Source organism: Nicotiana sylvestris, chromosome 2, assembly GCF_000393655.2.
Source record: "Nicotiana sylvestris chromosome 2, ASM39365v2, whole genome shotgun sequence".
Classification (NCBI taxonomy): domain Eukaryota; kingdom Viridiplantae; phylum Streptophyta; class Magnoliopsida; order Solanales; family Solanaceae; genus Nicotiana; species Nicotiana sylvestris.
In genome coordinates, this window is record NC_091058.1 from 9746098 (window position 1) to 9765337 (window position 19240).

Below are 19240 nucleotides of genomic sequence, written 5' to 3' on the forward strand. Positions count from 1 at the left end.
AGAAACTATATTAAAATTTCTTTATATTTTGAAAGAGTCTGGATTCTTCATGGTTAATATGCAAGAGAAATTAGTTCTTCAACATAGATATGAATCTGTTTAGCCGGACATAGTCACGGCTAGGGAGAGAGACTAAAAATACTAAAAAGAAGAATAAAAATATGTACCTTGTAGGCCGAGAAGCAAGGCCCTGAAGATGAACTTCAAAACTTTTATTAATTCTTGAACTTGATTTACAAACTATAAACTAAGCTATGAACTAAGTGTTTACAAAGGGGGTTGGTTGAGAGAGAGAGAGAGAAAGTAGAGAGAGGGGGGTTTTTTGGCTCTCCTTCTTCAAATGAAGAAGCATCCTTATATAACAAAAAAAAAGAATCTTGAATAGTAAAATGGGTCCCACATCTGGGTCCCTACACAGTGTTTTTACTGTAGATAAACAGTGTTTCTACTGTGGATGAACAGTGTATCTACTGTTTAAGTGGGTCCTGGCGGCTGATAAGCTGTCAAGTCTTCTTTTTGTCCAAATTGTGCATTTGTTGGAGGAATTCTTCCACCTTGTCGATATCTCTGTCAGATAATATCATTTCTGGCTGTATAGGTTGTGTATCTTCTACGAGGTCATCACCACTCGTTTCACTTCTCATCGAAGTGTCTGATTTTTCGCACTGATCTAGTGATTGGAGCAGATTTCTTTTCAATCCTTCTAAGTATTGATTTATCAAATCAATTTTATCTCCGTCTTGGATTGATATTCTCCGAGCAATATGTTTAACAGTGCTTTCTTCTATTATCCTCTTTTGAGGGGCCGTTACATATAAATGGACTTGTGTTTTAATAGAATCTAATAATTCTTGTCCATATAACGTCTTTGTTTTGGGATCAGTCTTCATCAATTTGTCCCAAAAATTATTGTAGAATACCCTATATAAACAAGGGATTTGTTCTTCCGTATAACCTAATTCCGGAGTCCATTTATGGATCCAGGGGATTGAAAATTCAATAAAGAAGTAGATTTGATCAATTTTTTCTAGGTAGCAGATATGATCTGCGTGGTATAACTCTGTTAAGAACGGCGAAGCTTTTGTCCATTCTTTGTATAACTTTAGAAATGGTTCGGGCAAAATCTTGGTAGTAGGACCGTGGTATGACCACCAGTTTAAAAACCAGTTAGGGATAGGTCCTGTAAATACCTTTGCGCATACTTTGATAAACCAAGTATGCTTATGTCTCTCATTGTTATAATAAAGCACCCTATCAAATGCTTGAATATAATCCCAATAAGTGAAATTCATAGGTGATTTATTAAGGCTTATCTGCCTTTCTTTCATTGTTGAAATACCCCATTCTTCAACAGATATAATCTGTTTGATAATGACTTTTGAAAAGTTATAAACATTTTCATTCGTGTTATAACCCGAAAAGTGCTGGAATTCTGCACTACCTGTACTGATCAGGATAGTTTCATAATAGGTGCGGGTTTTATATGATTCACCCGGATAGTATAATCCATTAATCAGATATCTCTGAAATATTTTCCACGGTTCTTCTTTTCTCTGAATCTCAGAGTTTTCAAGGAGAAATATCATTTCTCTCTTTGGTAACTTTTCATATGACTTGATATCGTCATTGTCTTCCTCTTTAGCAATTGAAGCAAAAGTATCACTTTGCTTTTTGGATGCTAAATAAGCCTGCAGATGTCCATATAACGGACTATCTTCTGGAATATCTTCCAGATGTATAGAATGTCCTGAGGATTCTCCTGTATGCGGCACCTTTGAGTTTATCAAACTCTTTTTTCCTCTTTGTATTACTGGAGAGTTTGATGAGGATCCGTATGACGATCCCTGAGAATAAGTCCTACTAGGGGAAGATCTTCCCCTACCTCTGCCCCTGGTGACCCATGAAGGGTCCATTCTGCGGAAATTGCAAATCATTATTAATTAAAAAGTGATTGCAAATCATTATTAATTAAAAAGGATAGCATAATTCTAGTGCTGATATCATCTTGACCGAAGGGACACACATTTTCAATTAACTGAAGAATATCAATAACTTCTTGAAAATTAGAGTGTTCTTCTTCCCTTGTTTTAATAATGTCAGCCATAATAATATCAAGTATAACTTCTTGTAAGTCTCTATTTAATTTAATCACTTTAAGAATAGTGATCAGTACCTTATCATCAAAAAACATGGTATAATAATTCATAATCTATTCTAAATATTCCCGGGATAGAAAATCCGGAAGGGAATTATCAATTCCTTTTTTGTATTGTATTTCAAAATCGAAAGGTGCTAGCTGAGCCTGCCATCTAGCAAATATTAATTTTGAAGCATCGTGCTTAAAATCTTTGTCAAACATGTATTTAACAGATTGAGCATCAGTTTTTATCAAAAACTTTTGGTTGTATAAGTCGTCTTGAAATTTTAATACACACTTAACAATTGTTAACATTTCATGCGCCACAGTAGCGTATTTCTTCTGGGCTTCGGTCCATTTACCAGAGTGAAATCTTATTAAGTATTCACTCTTATTATTGGGATTTACTTGTTTCAAAATCCCTCCATATCCAACATTAGACGCATCTGTCTCGATAATCTTTTGCCAAGTAGGATTGGCAAGGGTTAAACAAGGTAAAGATTTAACACGCCCTTTAATACTTTTGACTAACTCAGTATGTTGGTTAGTCCAAGGGTGTTTATGATCTTTCTTCAGCCGATCGTATAGAGGGGCTAGATCTCGTGACAAACTTTTATAAAAAGGGGATATATAATTCAGACTTCCCAAAAATCTTTGTAATTGAGTCCTGTCAGTGATAACATCAGGAAATTTTGAGGCAAAATCAATAGATCTTTGTATTGGGGTAATTTTTCCCTGGCAAATATTATGACCTAGAAAACGAACATTTGTTTGGAATAGACTCATCTTAGATTTAGAAATTACTAAACCGTTTTGTATAACAATTTTCTTGAAAATATCAAGATGCTTGATATGCATCTCCAAAGTTTTGGAAAACACTAATATGTCGTCAATATAAACGATGATAAAATTCAAATATGGGTTAAAAATATCATTCATAATTTTTTGAAATTCAGAAGGGGCATTTTTTAAACCAAATGGCATAACATTCCATTCATATTGTCCAAATGGAACATTGAAAGCAGTTCTATAAGTATGCTCTTTAAATATTTGAATTTGCCAATAACCAGATTTTAAATCAAATTTTGAAAATATATTGGCGTCATATAACCTAGATAGCAAGTCCCTTTTATTAGGGATAGGATACCTAATCCATTTTAGATGTTTATTTAATGGTTTATAATTTATAACTAAGCGAGGAATACCTCGTTCCTTTTCTGCCGCATTATTAACATAAAAGGCAGAACATGACCAAGGAGATTTTGAGGGTTTTATCAAACCCTTTTGTAACAAACTATCAATCTCGTTTTTGCAGAATTCAACTAGCTCAGCATTCATCTGGCAAGGTCGAGATTTAGTAGGAATATCATCCTCAGAGAAGGTTTCTTCGTATGGAAGAGTTACAATATGCCTTTTCCTGTTCCAAAAGGCACTAGGGTGATCGGCGCAAACATCAACGGCCATTTTTTCAGCAATCAATTTAATCTTCTGCTGAACTTTTGCAGATTGTATAGTATCGAATATATTCATACTAAGAATTTCTAATTGTAATGAATCAACATGCCTTTGTTTCATATTAATCAAGGCATTAATATCTCTAGTTACGGGATCTGTAACAAAGGAATAGCTTATCCTTTTATCTTGATAATTAGCAGAAAAACCATGTTCATCTATATTATTAAACGGATAAATAGCATTAATAAAAGGTGTTCCAAGTATGATTGGAGGGTATAACTGGTTTTTTACCAAAAAGAAGAAATGTGGAATACAGACTTTATTCTGGCAAATATGAGTATTAGGCAATTTGTACTCTATATCTAAAGCATGACCAGAAGCGGATTTCACCAAATGAGTAGTCTTTTGAAAATATCTAGTAGGAATCAATCCTTCCTGAATGCAGCTTACATCTGCACCACTATCAATCATAGCTATATCAGTTATAGAAAAATTATTATCAATTAAAATAGTACATTTAATATACCATTTGTGTGCAGTAACAATTTGCATCATACCTAAAAATAAATCAGATTTTTCATCAGAAATTTCTTTTCCTTTATCATTAGAAAAATCAGAAAATCCTTTAGTCGAAGATTCAGGTAGAGAATTATTTTTCTCAATTTGAGTAATCCGGTGATCGCAAATCATTTGATTTTGCTTAAGAGACTTAATATCTCTTTTCAAATTTTCGATTTCTTCTTTTAAATCATCAAAAGAAGTATCTCGACTTGGAGTACTGGACTTTTGAAGTCTTCTATTTATCTAAGATATATTTAGATTATGTATAAGATTCATTAAACTACTTCTTTTAATTATGTTTCTATTTATAATTTATAATAATTAATGTTGTCGTACAATTGTCAAGTGGCGTTATTTTAGCTTGCCACTTGGCTTAACCACAATGCATACTACTCTCCTTTTAATATAATATAGATATAGATTGATATATAGATATAGATTTAGATTCTAATTATTTCTTTTCCTTTTTTTTTTTGGTTCTTTTGTTTTTGTTTCTAGCATTGCATGTATAAATCGCGTCAATTGTTACAATATTTTAATTAAAAATTAAGATTTTCCAAATCAAATACATATCATAAAAACTACTATTTGTTTGAATTATAAAATACAATTAAAAGGGTACAAAACAAGTCAGCAATAGTAATAATCTTATTCAGTTTGAATAAATTTCTAAACTTCCAAAGGGGACCATATTATGCTAGTCAGAATTAGTTGTGATTAATTTATGAGGTACAAATGTATATATTAACAGAAATTAAATCGTTTGTCTTTACTACGTTACCCTTATTAGCCTAAAAAATGCGGAACCCGCCGTCTCTTTCCTCCCCACGTCGCCGGCGGTCTTTTCTCAGTTCCTGACCAACGCCATGAGCAAGCATAGACTTGGACTACACCATTGGTTGTGCTTCTCCTATCTCTCTAGAACAACAAAGAGACGTTTTACTGCTTGCCATTTACCTAGTGAAGCAATATCATGTGATGTTCCCACATCCTCCCCAATTAATAATCACAAGACCTTGTGTTTTTCACTTGTAGAGCAGTTAATACTTCGCGGGTTATTCGGTTTAGCTCAGAAAGTGATTCAGAGAATCATCAAGCAATCCTCATCAGTCTCTGAAGCTATCTCAGCCGTTGAATTCTCCATTTCTCGCGGTATCGAGCCTGATGCAACTAGCTATAGTTTTCTCATTCGACAACTCGTGGCATCTGGTGAAACCCAAATGGCTGAAGATATTTATGTATATTGCATTTTGAAGAGAGGTATTGAACCGAAAGACCAGTCTTTATTGAATTCAATGGCCATTTGTTATTGTAATTTGGGTAAATTAGAGGAAGCAAAATTGCTTTTTGATAAACTATTGGATATGAAATTGAGGCCTTGTAGTAGCACGTGTAATGCGCTTATTAAGGGATTTTGTGGCCAACATAGCATCTTGGATGGGTTTGATGTTTTTGTAGTGGCTGTTGATGCAGGAGTATCACTAAGTTTCAGTTGTTACAATAGGTTAGTGGATGGCTTGTGCCATCGGGGGTTCTTAGATGAGGCACTCTATGTGTTTGATGTAATGTGTGAGAGAGGGGTGACACCCAATGTTCATTTGTTTAAGACATTGGTTCTTTCGTTGTGTAAGAGGGGCCGAGTCGAGGAAGCTGAGTTGTTGAGCATGGATATGGAGTCTTATGGTTTTGTTCTGGATAAAATCATGTACACAACTCTTATTAACGGGTATTCGAAGAACAAGAAAATGAAAATGGCTATGAGGGTGTTTCTTAGAATGCTTAAGTTGGGATGTGCACCGGATAAGTATACTTACAACACGCTGATGCACGGGTTTTTTAACTTGGGCATGTTGGACAAGGGTTGGGTGCTACATCAGCAGATGGCTGAATTTGGATTAGAACCTGATGCAGTAAGTTACCAAATCATGATTGGCAAGTATTGCAAGGATCATAAAGTTGATTGTGCGTTGATGCTGTTAAATAACATGATTCAGTGCAACGTTGCTCCCAGTGTGCACTCTTATACTGCTTTAATTGCTGCGCTTTGTAAAGAGAATCGGTTAGCAGAAGTAGATGTCTTGTACAATAAGATGTTGGATAATGGATTGGTTCCTGACCATGTTTTGTTTTTTACCTTGGTCAACAATCATCCAAGAGGGTCAGAGATTACTCTAGCATGCACATTTTTGCGGGCAATTGCCAAAAATGGTTGTGGTATTGACCTTTCTAACATCCCTAGCACTATCAGTCAAAAAGTTACTACAGATATCATGTCTGATATTGATCATCTCTTGGGAGAAATTGTGGCAAGAAACTTATCTCTGGCCAATGTTGCTTTCAATATATACATGGTTGCTTTATGTTTAGGAGGAAAACTTGATTCTGCTCTTCTTTGCATGGACAAGATGGCAAGCCTTTCTCTTCAGCCTTCACTGTCAGCTTATAACTCTATGATCAAGTGCCTTTACCAAAACGGACTACTTGAGGATGCCAAATCCTTTGTTGAAGTTATGCAAGATCAAGGTCAAGTTCCAAATCAAACAACATTCTTGATTATGGTGAATGAATACTGCAAACAGGGTGACATACAATCAGCATTTGAAGTTCTGGACCAAATGGAAGAGAGTGGATTGAAGCCTAGTGTTGCGATATATGACTCCATCATTGGGTGTTTGGGCAGACAAAAGAGAATAGATGAGGCCCTTGAAGTTTTCCGGAGAATGCTCGAGGCTAGAATTTATCCTGATGAAACTATGTTTGTGACAATGATTAATGCTCTATCAATAAATGGACGAGCTATTCAGGCCCATGAGCTCTTCGACAAAATGTTGGAAGATGGAGTTCAACCAAGCCACTATGCTTATACTGCTCTTATACATGGGTTAGTTAAGAAGAACATGATTGAAAAGGGCTGTGTATACCTTGATCGAATGATAGAAGAGGGTTTCATGCCAAATACTGTTCTTTATACTTCTCTAATAAAACAATTTTTAAGGAAAAAAGAGTTTGAATTTGCATTTAAGTTGGTTGATTTGATGGAAAGAAGTGAAATTGAGCGAGACCTGGTAACCTATATTACTTTGGTCAGTGGCGTCTCTAGAAATATTAGGTCACTTCATGGGAAGTGGCTTGTTCCGCAGAAACAGTATGAAAAATCCAAGGAAATGTTGTTTCGTCTACTTCATCAGAGTGCTATGTTTTCTAGGGAAAAATGTTTGAAAATCTCAATTAGCTCTCAGGAACAAATTAAATTTCTTGCACTTAGGCTGATAAACAAAGTGAAGAACACTCCCCTAATGCCAAATTTGTACTTGTATAATGGCATAATTTCAGGATTTTGCTGGGCAGAGAAGACGCAGGATGCATATAAGCAACTGGATATGATGCAAAGTGAGGGCGTCCAACCGAATCAAGTTACTTTTACTATTCTAATTGATGGGCATTTCCGAAGTGGCGAAATTGATCTTGCTGTTAGTCTCTTCAACAGAATGAATGCACAGGGTTGTTCTCCTGATAAAATTGTGTATAACACTTTAATAAGAGGTCTATGCAAGCATGGAAGGCTCATTGATGCTCTTTCGATCTCATACACAATGCTCAAAAAAGGATTTGCCCCTTCTAAGGCATCATATGAGAATCTTCTCACTTCTCTTTGTGCTAATAATTGGAGTGTTCATGCACTGAAGATATGTGAAGATATGCTAGCCCATAAATATGTCCCTTGTGGCCATAATCTTAAATTGTTAATTTGTATGCTAGATGAAGAAAATAAGTCGCATGAAGCTCGTCTTATGAATGATTTGCTCCTTAACAAAAGAAGATTTATGGTGTACACAAGCTAGAGGTTGGTTATGCAATCTCTCTGATATTGCTGGGCTTCATCCCCTTACTGATGCGTGTGCATGAGCAGGATATGGACTTTTCTGTGGAGCTATACCTTCTAGCTTGAGTACCCTCAGAACTCCCTTTGGTAAACTGTTTTAAGCCACTGGCTACGTGTATGTCTTAACTCTTATTTTTGTTTGATGTTTCTAAGTAGTCTGGTATTCTCTGGATTCTGACGTTGAGTTGTTGATGACTTGGTGGTTCTCAGGTGTGCATAATCCTATTTGAAATGCATTCTTAGCAGAACTCGGGAGCTAATCTACGTGATTATGCTCCATAGCCAGCCACTCTACTAAGAGGATTCTATACCATGCCTTGTTTAAATTCTTGGTACCTTCTTGTTCCAGCTCAAAAGGGACTGTGCGGTTGTTCTTGGCAAGGCCCATTTCATTCCTCCTATTTAATTGGTTATTGAACACGTGTAAGTTTCTGTACTTGATGTTTTGCTCTTCGTTCAATAGAAGAACACGTGTTAAGAAGTTGCCATTCGTGTCACTAAATAGCTCCCTCCCGTTCGTCCATCAAACAAATGCAGAGATTGGGACTGGAATGTTCCATTCCCATTTTCTTCCTTGTGATAGTAAATTTAGCCGTTTCTCTTTCCTTTTTCTTCTATTTCTCAATTTGGATCTATTTGCTTTTTCTATTTCTTAATTTTTCTTCTCGGAATTTGTCGTAACTTCCTAGATTTGATGCTTGCATTTGGAGGTAATTAGTTCTCTTCTTACCTTTTTCATCTTCCTATTTTTCTGCTTCTCTGAAGTTTGATGTGCTTGGGTTCCTTCTATATTAGTTATGTTGCCTTTTCGCACTACTGGTAAGTGTTTCATGGGTTTTTTCTTCTTTTAATTTATTATTACTTAGATTTTAGTTTTACGTTCTCTAATTTTCTTCCTTTCATCGTTCTCTTCTTTTACTTTTGCCTCTTCAGCCATGACCCTGTTGTTGCTTTGCTTCCATTAGCTCTTATTTGGTGTGCTTAATAGTTGGATGTAACAGCGCTTGGGTAGCATACTATACAGATGGAGATAAGATGGAGCTTAAATGTTGGAAGCGCCAAATGATGCTCTGTTGTTTAATGGAAATCATTGCATGCATATGAATAAAACTGGATGCTTCGAGAATGGTGAGGGGTCATTTTACAGATGCTCAGAATGTTTTTGATTTATTTACATGATGTCTCATATCTATTTTAGTGATAGTTTGATTGATAGTATTGGTTGGAATGTTGTAAAAGGGTACACCGACGATCATAGTAAAAGGGGTCACAACTGATGTTAAATTAATTTTGGAGAAAGAAATATCAAAGAATTATACTGATCAGTCCACAAAGTGTTTGATAACATGTCCCTTAAGAAAATTGTATTATCTGTTGCATTTTTGTTCTTCTGAACATTCTTATAAGTCTTATTGAAATTCTGTGATGTTGTTTATATTCTACAGTTGATTTACATGGCAACCCCAAAAGGTTCTTTAAAAAGAAGGTTATCTATGTATAGAGCATTTAGTGGATTACAAAGTAGATACAACAGTTTCAAAAGTTCATCTTTGAGTAATAATAATGACAAAGATGATGAAGTTATATTAGTGAATTCAGTACAACAAGAAGGATCTGAAGGTCATTATCAAACTATGTTTCTTATGTCATCTGAAAATGGTGGAGAATATGAAATGGTTTTCTTTAGAAGATTGGATGAGGAATTTAATAAAGTGTTAACTTTTTACAAGAAAAAAGTAGGGGAAGTTAAGGATGAAGCTGATGAGTTGAGTAAACAAATGGATGCACTTATTGCTCTAAGAATTATGGTTGATAAACCTTCAATTGAAATGGAAAGTTCCCAAGTCAATGATCCTATTCATTTTAGAAGTCCAAGTAAGTCCAATCTTAGCTGCTGCTGGTACTTGCTTTGTTTCTACATCCCATGATTTGCCATTTTATTTGTTTGAATTCTTGATTTTACACTACCGGAAACAGTCTCTCCGCCTTTTTAAAGGTAGGGATAAGGTCCGCCTACACACTACCCTCCCAGACCCCACTTGTGGCACTACACTAAGTTTGTTATTGTGTTGTTGTAATTCTTGATTTTACACTACCGGAAACAGCCTCTAAGCCTTTATAAAGGTAGGTACAAGGTCTGCGTACACACTACCCTCCCCAGACCCCACTTGTGGAAATACGCTGTGTTTGTTGTTGTTGTTGTTGTAATTCTTGATTTTACACAAATATAGGTAGGTTACATATGGAGGCAATTCAAGAAGTAGAGCTGACAAGTGAAGAAAGTCTGGAAAAGGAAGCAACATCAGAGAGAAGAGATACAGCAAAGATGAATGAATTTAGGCCTGCTCCACTAGAGATCTTGGATCATGTAAGAATCAATGTTGAACCCGAAACACCTGTTTCGAATTTAAGAAAAGTTATCAGGACTTCAAATTCGAACTTATCGTTCAGCAGAGAAGAGCTCAGAAAAGCTGAAGAACAAATAAGAAAGGCTTTTGTTGAGTTTTAACAAAAGCTTCGACTTCTAAAAAGCTACTGGTAATGGCGCATTTTTTCGCCCGCATAAATGAGGAATTTAGTATTGTTTGTCTTCAACTCAACTCATATTTAACTACTTAATGTGCCAGTTTCTTAAATATGTTGGCATTTTCCAAGATCATGAAGAAGTATGATAAGGTACTACATTGAAGATTTGGCAATAGAAAGTACTCGTATAAAGTTTGGCCTTTTTAACCTTGCAATTTATTGATACAGGTAACCTCAAGGAAAGCTTCTAAATCATACCTAGAGATGGTTGATAAATCTTATCTTGGTAGCTCGGATGAGGTATATTTCTTTCAGTTTCAGAAACTGTTTTCCTTTCAGTTGAAACTGTAGTTTGAACTTCTCATTGATCTTTGCTATCATAGGTTTCTAAGCTCATAGAAAGAGTCGAGGCCACATTCATAAAGCATTTTGTCAATGGAAATCGAAGGAAAGGAATGAAAACTTTAAGACCGCAAGCTAAAAGAGAAACACATAGAGTAACATTTTTCATGGGTAAGCATGCATCCTTATTAGCATTAACTGAATTCATTGCATTCAGTTCGAACTATGTAATACATATGCAAATCAACAATGTTCAGTTTTAGTAACTGATATACTTTTCACCTATAGGTTTGTTCTCTGGCTGCTCAATTGCATTAGTGGCAGCTATTGTTGTATCGATACGTGCAGGAAACCTTCTAGAGCACAAGGGTCGTGGGCAGTAGATGGATAACATATTTTCACTCTACAGGTGAACTAACCATCTGTCTTTTACAAAATCGTATTGATTCTTTCCGTGTCTTTCTACATTAAGCGAAATCATGTTTTAAGCAATACATATGAGTAATAAAGTCGTATCGTTTCAGCCTATTCGGATTCATTGTCCTCCATATGCTCATGTACGCGGGGAACATATACTACTGGAGGCGTTTTCGGGTCAATTATCCCTTCATATTTGGCTTTAAGCAAGGAACATAACTAGGTTACAGACAAGTTCTTCTCCTTGCTTCTGGTCTTGCAGTACTTGCATTAGCTGCAGCATAGGCCAACCTGGATATGGAGATGGATCCAAAAACAAGAAGTTTTGGGACAGTAACTGAGCTAATACCACTTGCCCTGGTGGTTGTAAGTCTAGAAAAAACATTACTTCTTCTTCTACTTTCATTCTATAACTGATCTATACAATATGTTTTCAAAAAATTTCATACCCCCTAATGATCTTAATTTTTTTCCTTCAGGTTCTGCTTCTAATAACTTTTTGTCCTCTGAACATCATATATCGTTCAAGTCGTTTCTTCCTTATAAGATGTGCCTGGCACTGTCTATGTGCTCTCCTTTATAAGGTAACGGCAGCTTATTTAATCGATATACAGATTCACGTGCATTAGTAATATCACAGGAAGTACATAGATACTGAAACGTCTTACATCATTTTGTAGGTTACTCTACCAGATTTCTTCTTGGCAGATCAAATTACCAGCCAGGTTTGACACTAATTTTTTTTTTTTTTTTTTTTTTGTAAATGTGAAACTTCTATATTATACCAAAAGAGGATTCAAGAAGTTGATAATTCAGTCAGTGTAATGTGCAAATTTTTCATTACTTATTTTAGCTCTTGAGAGCATCAGTAGCTTCGCTTATCTTTCTGCTAAATCTTTACAGTAATGTGAAAGATTAAGAAAAGGGTCTCATCTGTATAAAAATGGTGCATTAGGAGTGAAAACAAAAGAGGTAATTTTGAAGGAATTTGAGGGCAGTAGTGGGAAGATTGAGAGGAGAAATGGTGCGAAGATTTATTAAATCGTGCATTTGCTTAATCAATACTTATTTTACAGTGAAAAACAAATCTTTCTACAGTTGGTATGCTCTTGTTTTCAGCGATAAAAGACGGTTTATGTCATCATTGGTGTTACCACTAAACTTCACGAAGATCTAGGGAACTTTCCTGTTAAGTGGTGTGGCGTTCAACAAAGTAGGTGAGAATCATGAAAGCTCAAAGTTTCAATCTTTGCATAGACAAAAAAAACATAATGTGATTTCTTCGCATATTGTCTAAGTCTTGATAGATAGAATTATCCGATATTTTTTGCTAGTAAGAGACAAGCATGTACCCACTGAGTAGTCGCCGGGACCAAACATCACAAGTTGTTATTTGTTGGGACGTGGGGTGCCTTTAATAGCAGTTCAAATAGTTCTCTGCATGAGAGAACAAAACCAGCTAAGACATAGTCCCTTTTAACAAGTTGATTGTTGACCATATTCTCTTATGATGGCTAGACGCCAAATCCTCTATAAAAGACCAATCTTTTCATTTTTTGGATTTGGTAAAACAAATAAAGTCCATTTTTTTCCTCAAGAAAAAGCATAGAGTAATCAATCAGCTTTGATAGAGATGAAATTTGGGAAAGAATATGCATCCCAAATGGTCCATGAATGGCAAGAAGCTTACATGGATTATAATTCTCTTAAGAATGAGTTGAAAAAAATCTTGAAATTCAAAAAGAAGAATGCACCATTACCACAAGTTGCAGTCACCCCAAAAGGCTCTTTAAGGAAAAGGCTATCTATGTACAGAGCATTTAGTGGACTACAAAACAGTTTCAAAAGTTCTCCTAGGAAAAATAATGAAGATGAAGTGACAGTAGTGAATTCAGAAGGTGATTTTGAAACCACTTTCTTTGTGTCTTGTGAAGAAGGTGGAGAATGTGAGCTGGTTTTCTTTAGGAGATTGGATGATGAATTCAATAAAGTGCTAACCTTTTACCAGGAAAAAGTAAGAGAAGTGAAGGTTGAGGCTGATAAGTTGAGTATACAAATGGAAGCACTTATTGCTCTAAGAATCAAGGTTGATAAGCCTTCAATTGGAATGCACACAGCCCAAGTGATGGATCCTTCAAGCAATGATAATAGTAGTACCTTGTCTCCAGCATCAGTGGATCCTATTCATTTGACTAGTCCAAGTAAGTGCAGATACTTTGGCTACTATGTTCCTGTTCCATCTTTTTTGGAAAATATTGGGGGGAGGGGATAGGGGGGGGGGGATTACCCCATTGAGTATCTTTATTTTATCCTTCGTTATATTTAGGGGTGAAGCAAGCATGTTAAATACGGGTTCAGTCGAACCCAATAACTTTGGTCTAAACCACATATTTGTCTTAAAAAATCCTTAGTACAATATATTAATTTAGAATCCAGTAGCTTAAACGAACTATAATCCCAAACCCATAAACTTCAAATTCTGGTTCCGCCTCTGGTTATATTTGGGGTCATTCATACCTTTGTCGCAACAAAACCATTCCGCATTTGCTTTTGAAAAAAATGGAGCTTCAACCTTTTAGTATAATGTAGAGTGACTTTAAACCATAGTCAAAAGTAGATGTCTCAATTTAGACCTTTTTCCCGTGTAGTATTTTGACACTTGAAATCCACTCTTTTTATGCTGGAACTTCGTTAAAGTCAATGGCAAATGCGAGACGGTTTGACATCCCAGCTGTTGCCACTTGCTTTATTGCTCCATCCAATGATTGCCCTTTAATTTGTTCGAATTCTTGTTTAACCCCAATGTAGATAGGCCAGAAATGGAGACAATTCAAGAAGTTGAGATGAACACTGAAGAAGTTCTGGAAGAGGAAGCAACAACAAGGGAAAAAAATAAAACAAAGATGAGTCCCATGGGTTTTAGGCCTGCTCCACTAGAGATTTTGGACAAATCAATGTTGAATCGGAAACACCTGTTTCGACTTTAAGAAATTGCTGCATGACTTCAAACTCAAAATTATCATTCAGCAAAGAAGAGCTCAGAAAAGCTGAAGAGCAAATGAGAAAGGCTTTTGTTGAGTTTTATCAAAAGCTTCGACTTCTAAAAAGCTACCGGTAATGGTGCAATTTTTTCTCCCAAATGAGAACTTATAGTTTTGTTTTTGTCTTCAACTCACACTTAAGTATTTTAATGTGCCAGTTTCTTAAATATGTTGGCATTTTCCAAGATCATGAAGAAGTATGATAAGGTACTACTACTACACTGAAGTTATAACTATTTCACAATAGAAAGTACTTTTGCCTTTTAACCTTGCAATTTATTGATACAGATCACCTCAAGGAAAGCTTCTAGATCATACTCGGATATGATTGTAAAATCTTATCTTGGTAGCTCAGATGAGGTAAATTTTCCTTCAGTTTCAAAAGTTGTTTCCCTATCAGCATTATTCCACTTGCAACTATAGTTTTAACGTCGCATTGATCTTTGCTTTTTTAGGTTTCTAAGCTCACAGAAAGAGTGGAGGTCACGTTCATAAATCATTTTGTCAGTGGAAATCGAAGGAAAGGAATGAAAATCTTAAGTCCACAAGCTAAAAGAGAAACGCATAGAGTAACATTTTTCATGGGTAATTATGCATCATTATTAGCATCAACTTCCTCTTCCTATGTAATCAGAGGTCAAAAGGAGGATTTAGGGTGGATTCTGCCGGTTCAACCGAACCATTGTTCAGTTTGAACTATGTAACCATATGCAAAATAAATTTGTAAATGTATAGATATAATTAGATCATACTCATTTGAATCAACTAACTCTAGATCCTTGATCGCCTCTATCAGAGGTTACAAAAAGTTGGCTTAGTGCATCATAACCATAGTTTGAGATATCTGGATTGACCTGTCATCTCACTTTCATCAGAATCATATGTTCATTTTAGTAACTGATATACATTTTACCTGTAGGTTTGTTCTCTGGCTGCTCAATAGCATTAGTGGCAGCTATTGCTGTATCAATACATTTAAGAAACCTTCTAGAGCACAAGGGTCGTGGGCAGTATATGGAAAACGTATTTCCACTGTGCAGGTGAACTGATTAACCATCTGTCTTTTACAAAGTCGTATTGATTCTTTCCCCTTGTGTTTCTACATTAAGTGAAACCATGTTTTAAGCAATACATATGAGTAACAAAATTGTATCGTTGCAGCCTATTCGGATTCATTGTCCTCCATATGCTCATGTACGCGGGGAACATATACTACTGGAGGCGTTTTCGGGTCAATTATCCCTTCATATTTGGCTTCAAGCAAGGAACAGAGCTCAATTACAGACAAGTACTCCTCCTTGCTTCTGGTGTTTCAGTACTTGCATTGGGTGCTGGACTCTTCCACCTGGATATGGACATGGACCCGAAAAAACGAAGTTTTGAGACAGTGACTGAGCTGATCCCACTTGTCCTGGTGTTTGTAAGTCTAGAAAAACATTCTTCAACTGATCTATACACAATGTTTCAAGTTACAAAACCCCTAATGATTGTAATTCTTTTTTTTTTTTTTCAGATTCTGCTTCTAATAACTTTTTGTCCTCTGAACATCATATATCGTTCAAGCCGTTTCTTCCTTATAAGATGTTCCTGGCAGTGTCTATGTGCTCCCCTTTATAAGGTACCAACAGTTTGCGTGAGAGATATAGAGACGCGCATTAATATCACAGGAAGTACATAGATACTAAAGTGTCTCACATCATTTTGTAGGTCACGCTACCAGATTTTTTCTTGGCAGATCAACTTACCAGCCAGGTTTGACACTAATTTTTTTTTTTAAATGTGAAACTTCTATATTATACCAAAAGAGGATTCAAGAAGTTGATAATTCAGTCAGTGTAATGTGCAAATTTTTCATTACTTATAGGAAAGAACTATAATGTTCTCTTGCATTTCATTTTCAGGTTCAGGCAATTAGGAGTTTGCAATTCTATGTTTGCTACTATGGGTGGGGCAACTTCAGAACAAGATCAAATAAATGTCAAGAAAGCAGTGTTTATCAAATCTTATACAGTCGTTGCAATTATTCCCTTTTGGTCTCGGTTCATTCAGGTATTATAATTTTTGCACACAACAAATCATCATATTCCCATTTCCCCACTATATATATCTTGACATTTATTTAATATGGTGCATTGTATGATTTCATGATATATACAGTGCCTTCGCCGCTTATTTGAAGAGAAAGATTCGATGCAGGGGCTTAATAGCCTTAAATATCTCTCAACCATTGTTGCTCTTCTAATGAGGACACTTTATGATCAGAAGAGAGGGACCTTTTGGAGAGTAATGTCTGCATCAACTTCAGGAATTACTACAGTTGCAAACACTTACTGGGACATTGTCATAGATTGGGGTCTATTGCAAAGGAATTCAAGAAACCATTGGTTGAGAGACAAACTACTTGTGCCACACAAGATTGTCTACTTTGTTGTCATTGTAAGTGCAGAAACAAGTTATATAATAAAGCTCTTCCGGTGAAAATTAAGTTTTTGATGATTGAACTCTAAATGCAGGTTCTTAACATAATTCTGAGACTAGTATGGATGCAGTTGGTTCTAGATTTTCAAGAACTACCGTTTCTGCACAAGAAAGCAATGGTTGCAATAGTTGCCTGTCTAGAGATCCTTCGTCGAGGCATGTGGAACTTTTTCAGGTGGTAAGCATTATCTATTTGATTTAACATATATTCAATGACAGTGTAAAGAAACTTTTACATTATCAAGTCATTTAAAAGATAACAACAACCAACTGTCCATAATAGTATAGCAGATATTTGATTAGTTAGCCAGCTACTTGTGTATTTATTTGACATCTCGTAAAAGATAGTGTGCTTCTATCTAACAGTAGTTTGCTGTTTTCACTGTTCAGGTTGGAAAATGAGCACTTGAATAACGTTGGGAAATATCGTGCCTCCAAGTCCGTACCACTACCTTTCAACTACGACGAAGATAAGAGTCTATAGCTATGTTTAGCTGATACAAGTGGGCGGCTGCCTTCAGTCCACACGGAGATCTAAGGTAATCCTGCAGGCGTCCGCGGGCCCAGGCGTCTCCCTCTATCCCTTTATCTTGTTTCCTCTACTTATTTCAGAAATAGTGTATCGTTTATTTTTCAGACTTTGTATGTAGTATTCTTAGACCATCCGTGAGATTGTGACACCAGTTCTGGGTAGTCGATGTTCCAACAATTGTATTGGATACATATTTAGATAGTTTATTATTTTTCTCCCACTTATTATAAATTCTGCTATCTACATGTTATTGCTTCATAATTGTTAAAGGATATAAAATGGGTAAAAAGGTTAATGGTTCAAAACAGTCGATTTGCCTAGCTTTCATTAGTAGGCGCCATCACGACTCCCGAGGTGGGAAATCTGGGTCGTGACATAAACACTATAGATATCGTTTTGATATGCAACATCTAACACATTCTCGACTTTTACCCTACCTACAGGTTTAGTTTTTATTACAACTCGAAATTATTCCGTCGCAATGGATAAAGAGCATAATACACTTGCCTAACATTATGTGCAATTATGAAAAGATCATAGCGATCATACTCCCTCGTATGATTAACCTCAATTATGTTGTATTGGCTGTGTACTCTTGTACCTCTTGTTGGATTTGGGTCAAACCACTTGCATCTAAAGAGTATCAATTTCTTATATGGCCAACCTGTATATTCTAGCTCTATTATTTCTTTGAGCACACCATAATAATCAATATCTCCAACTTGATTGCCATCGCCACCTTGAACTCACACACCGCTGTTGTTGCTATTTTTATTTTTAGAGCAATCCTCTGTATGAAACTTATAACCATTCACTACGTACTTAGATATTGTTGTGACCTGAAGCCCAGATCCCCAAGATATATCTATCAAAAATTGATTTACACCATTATTTGGATTATTTACCTATATAGTGTTAAAAAAATTCATAAGTTAGCATAACTTACAAATATTATTTACCTACATAGTGTTAGAACATTATCAGGATAAACTTATAAATTGTTTGAACCACGTATCGAATCTCGTATATACAACATCATGGCCAAATTGACCCACAAAGTGACTGTGACACATCAAATATTTTTAGTAGTTGCATCAAGATGTAATCACAGTAAATTTTATATTTTGATAACTAATAAATCGATACTTGAGAAATGGTACAACTTCGGGACAATTTAGCAACACAAAGTGTAGCTGACTTGTATACCATATCACTCAAACTTCTCTTTCTAACATCCTTAGACATTGGTGGATATAATGGATCATTTACACATTTGACCGTGTGCCTATTGGGCCTATTCCTAGAACATGACATGTTACTCTCAAAATAATATAGGATATAAAATTAAAATTATAAAGATCTTAATATAAAAATTAATTATATACACAATATATGATAAATTAAAAGTCCAAAAAAATAAAAAGATGAATAAAATAATAATAAATCTAATTTGGTGTTGATGAATAGTGTTGCACCAATTGGTGCAACACTATTCATGCACCGTAATGGTGCAAGATTTGGTATTGGAGCAAAAAAAATACCAAATTTTATGCCAAATTTAGATTTGGTGCAAAAAATAGTGCACCCTTGGAGATGCCCTAAGACTGCCAATTCTCTCGTGAATCTAGTCCGGACTTAAATGATGTGTTTTCAATAAACGATGAGTTGATTCTGTTACATGAAAGCTAGTGTGACTGTTCCGAGACGGTGCAAGACTAAGTTGCAATAACTATTCTCTTATATTAGAAGCAAGAGTTGCGCTTCATCAGCTGCCTGTGTCATCAACATCGCTGCTTCAGATTCAAAGGATAATCAGGTCTTTTTAGTTAAAATGGGGCACCATTGTTGGCCAAAAAAGGAATGTAACT

General features: G+C 35.6%; 2 protein-coding genes and 1 pseudogene across 5 annotated transcripts; all 3 read left to right on the top strand.

Moving 5' to 3' along the window:
• The first annotated feature begins 4914 nt into the window (after window positions 1-4914).
• On the top strand, window positions 4915-10361 carry LOC104212124 (pentatricopeptide repeat-containing protein At5g62370-like). 4 transcript variants are annotated; one of them, XM_070167670.1, is made up of 4 exons: window positions 4915-8151; window positions 8247-8459; window positions 9038-9164; window positions 10268-10361. In XM_070167670.1, exon 1 carries the CDS (start codon window positions 5020-5022, stop codon window positions 7993-7995), a length of 2976 nt encoding a protein of 991 aa, XP_070023771.1. In that variant the 5' UTR covers window positions 4915-5019; the 3' UTR covers window positions 7996-8151; window positions 8247-8459; window positions 9038-9164; window positions 10268-10361. The 4 variants fall into 4 exon arrangements, with proteins under 4 accessions (XP_070023771.1, XP_070023772.1, XP_070023773.1 ...); XM_070167671.1 differs by having other exon boundaries at window positions 4915-7997; window positions 8064-8151; window positions 8247-9164; XM_070167672.1 differs by having other exon boundaries at window positions 4915-7997; window positions 8064-8123; window positions 8247-9164.
• Window positions 9491-11287, top strand: LOC138868142 (phosphate transporter PHO1 homolog 9-like). The gene is made up of 5 exons (XM_070163018.1): window positions 9491-9911; window positions 10268-10404; window positions 10791-10862; window positions 10946-11075; window positions 11193-11287. The coding sequence occupies exons 1-5, from the start codon at window positions 9491-9493 to the stop codon at window positions 11285-11287; spliced, it is 855 nt and encodes a 284-aa protein (XP_070019119.1).
• On the top strand, window positions 10560-17603 carry LOC104212122 (phosphate transporter PHO1 homolog 9-like; annotated as a pseudogene).
• The last annotated feature ends 1637 nt before the right edge of the window (window positions 17604-19240 follow it).

Excerpts from the sequence above, each read along its gene's own strand:
- LOC138868142 (XM_070163018.1), top strand. The coding sequence starts at position 9,491 with ATGGCAACCCCAAAAGGTTCTTTAAAAAGAAGGTTATCTATGTATAGA. Across the intron at positions 9,912-10,267 it reads TATTCATTTTAGAAGTCCAA|GTAGGTTACATATGGAGGCA; the intron begins GTAAGTCCAATC and ends ACACAAATATAG. Across the intron at positions 10,863-10,945 it reads ATCTTGGTAGCTCGGATGAG|GTTTCTAAGCTCATAGAAAG; the intron begins GTATATTTCTTT and ends TTGCTATCATAG.
- LOC104212124 (XM_070167669.1), top strand. The coding sequence starts at position 5,020 with ATGAGCAAGCATAGACTTGGACTACACCATTGGTTGTGCTTCTCCTAT.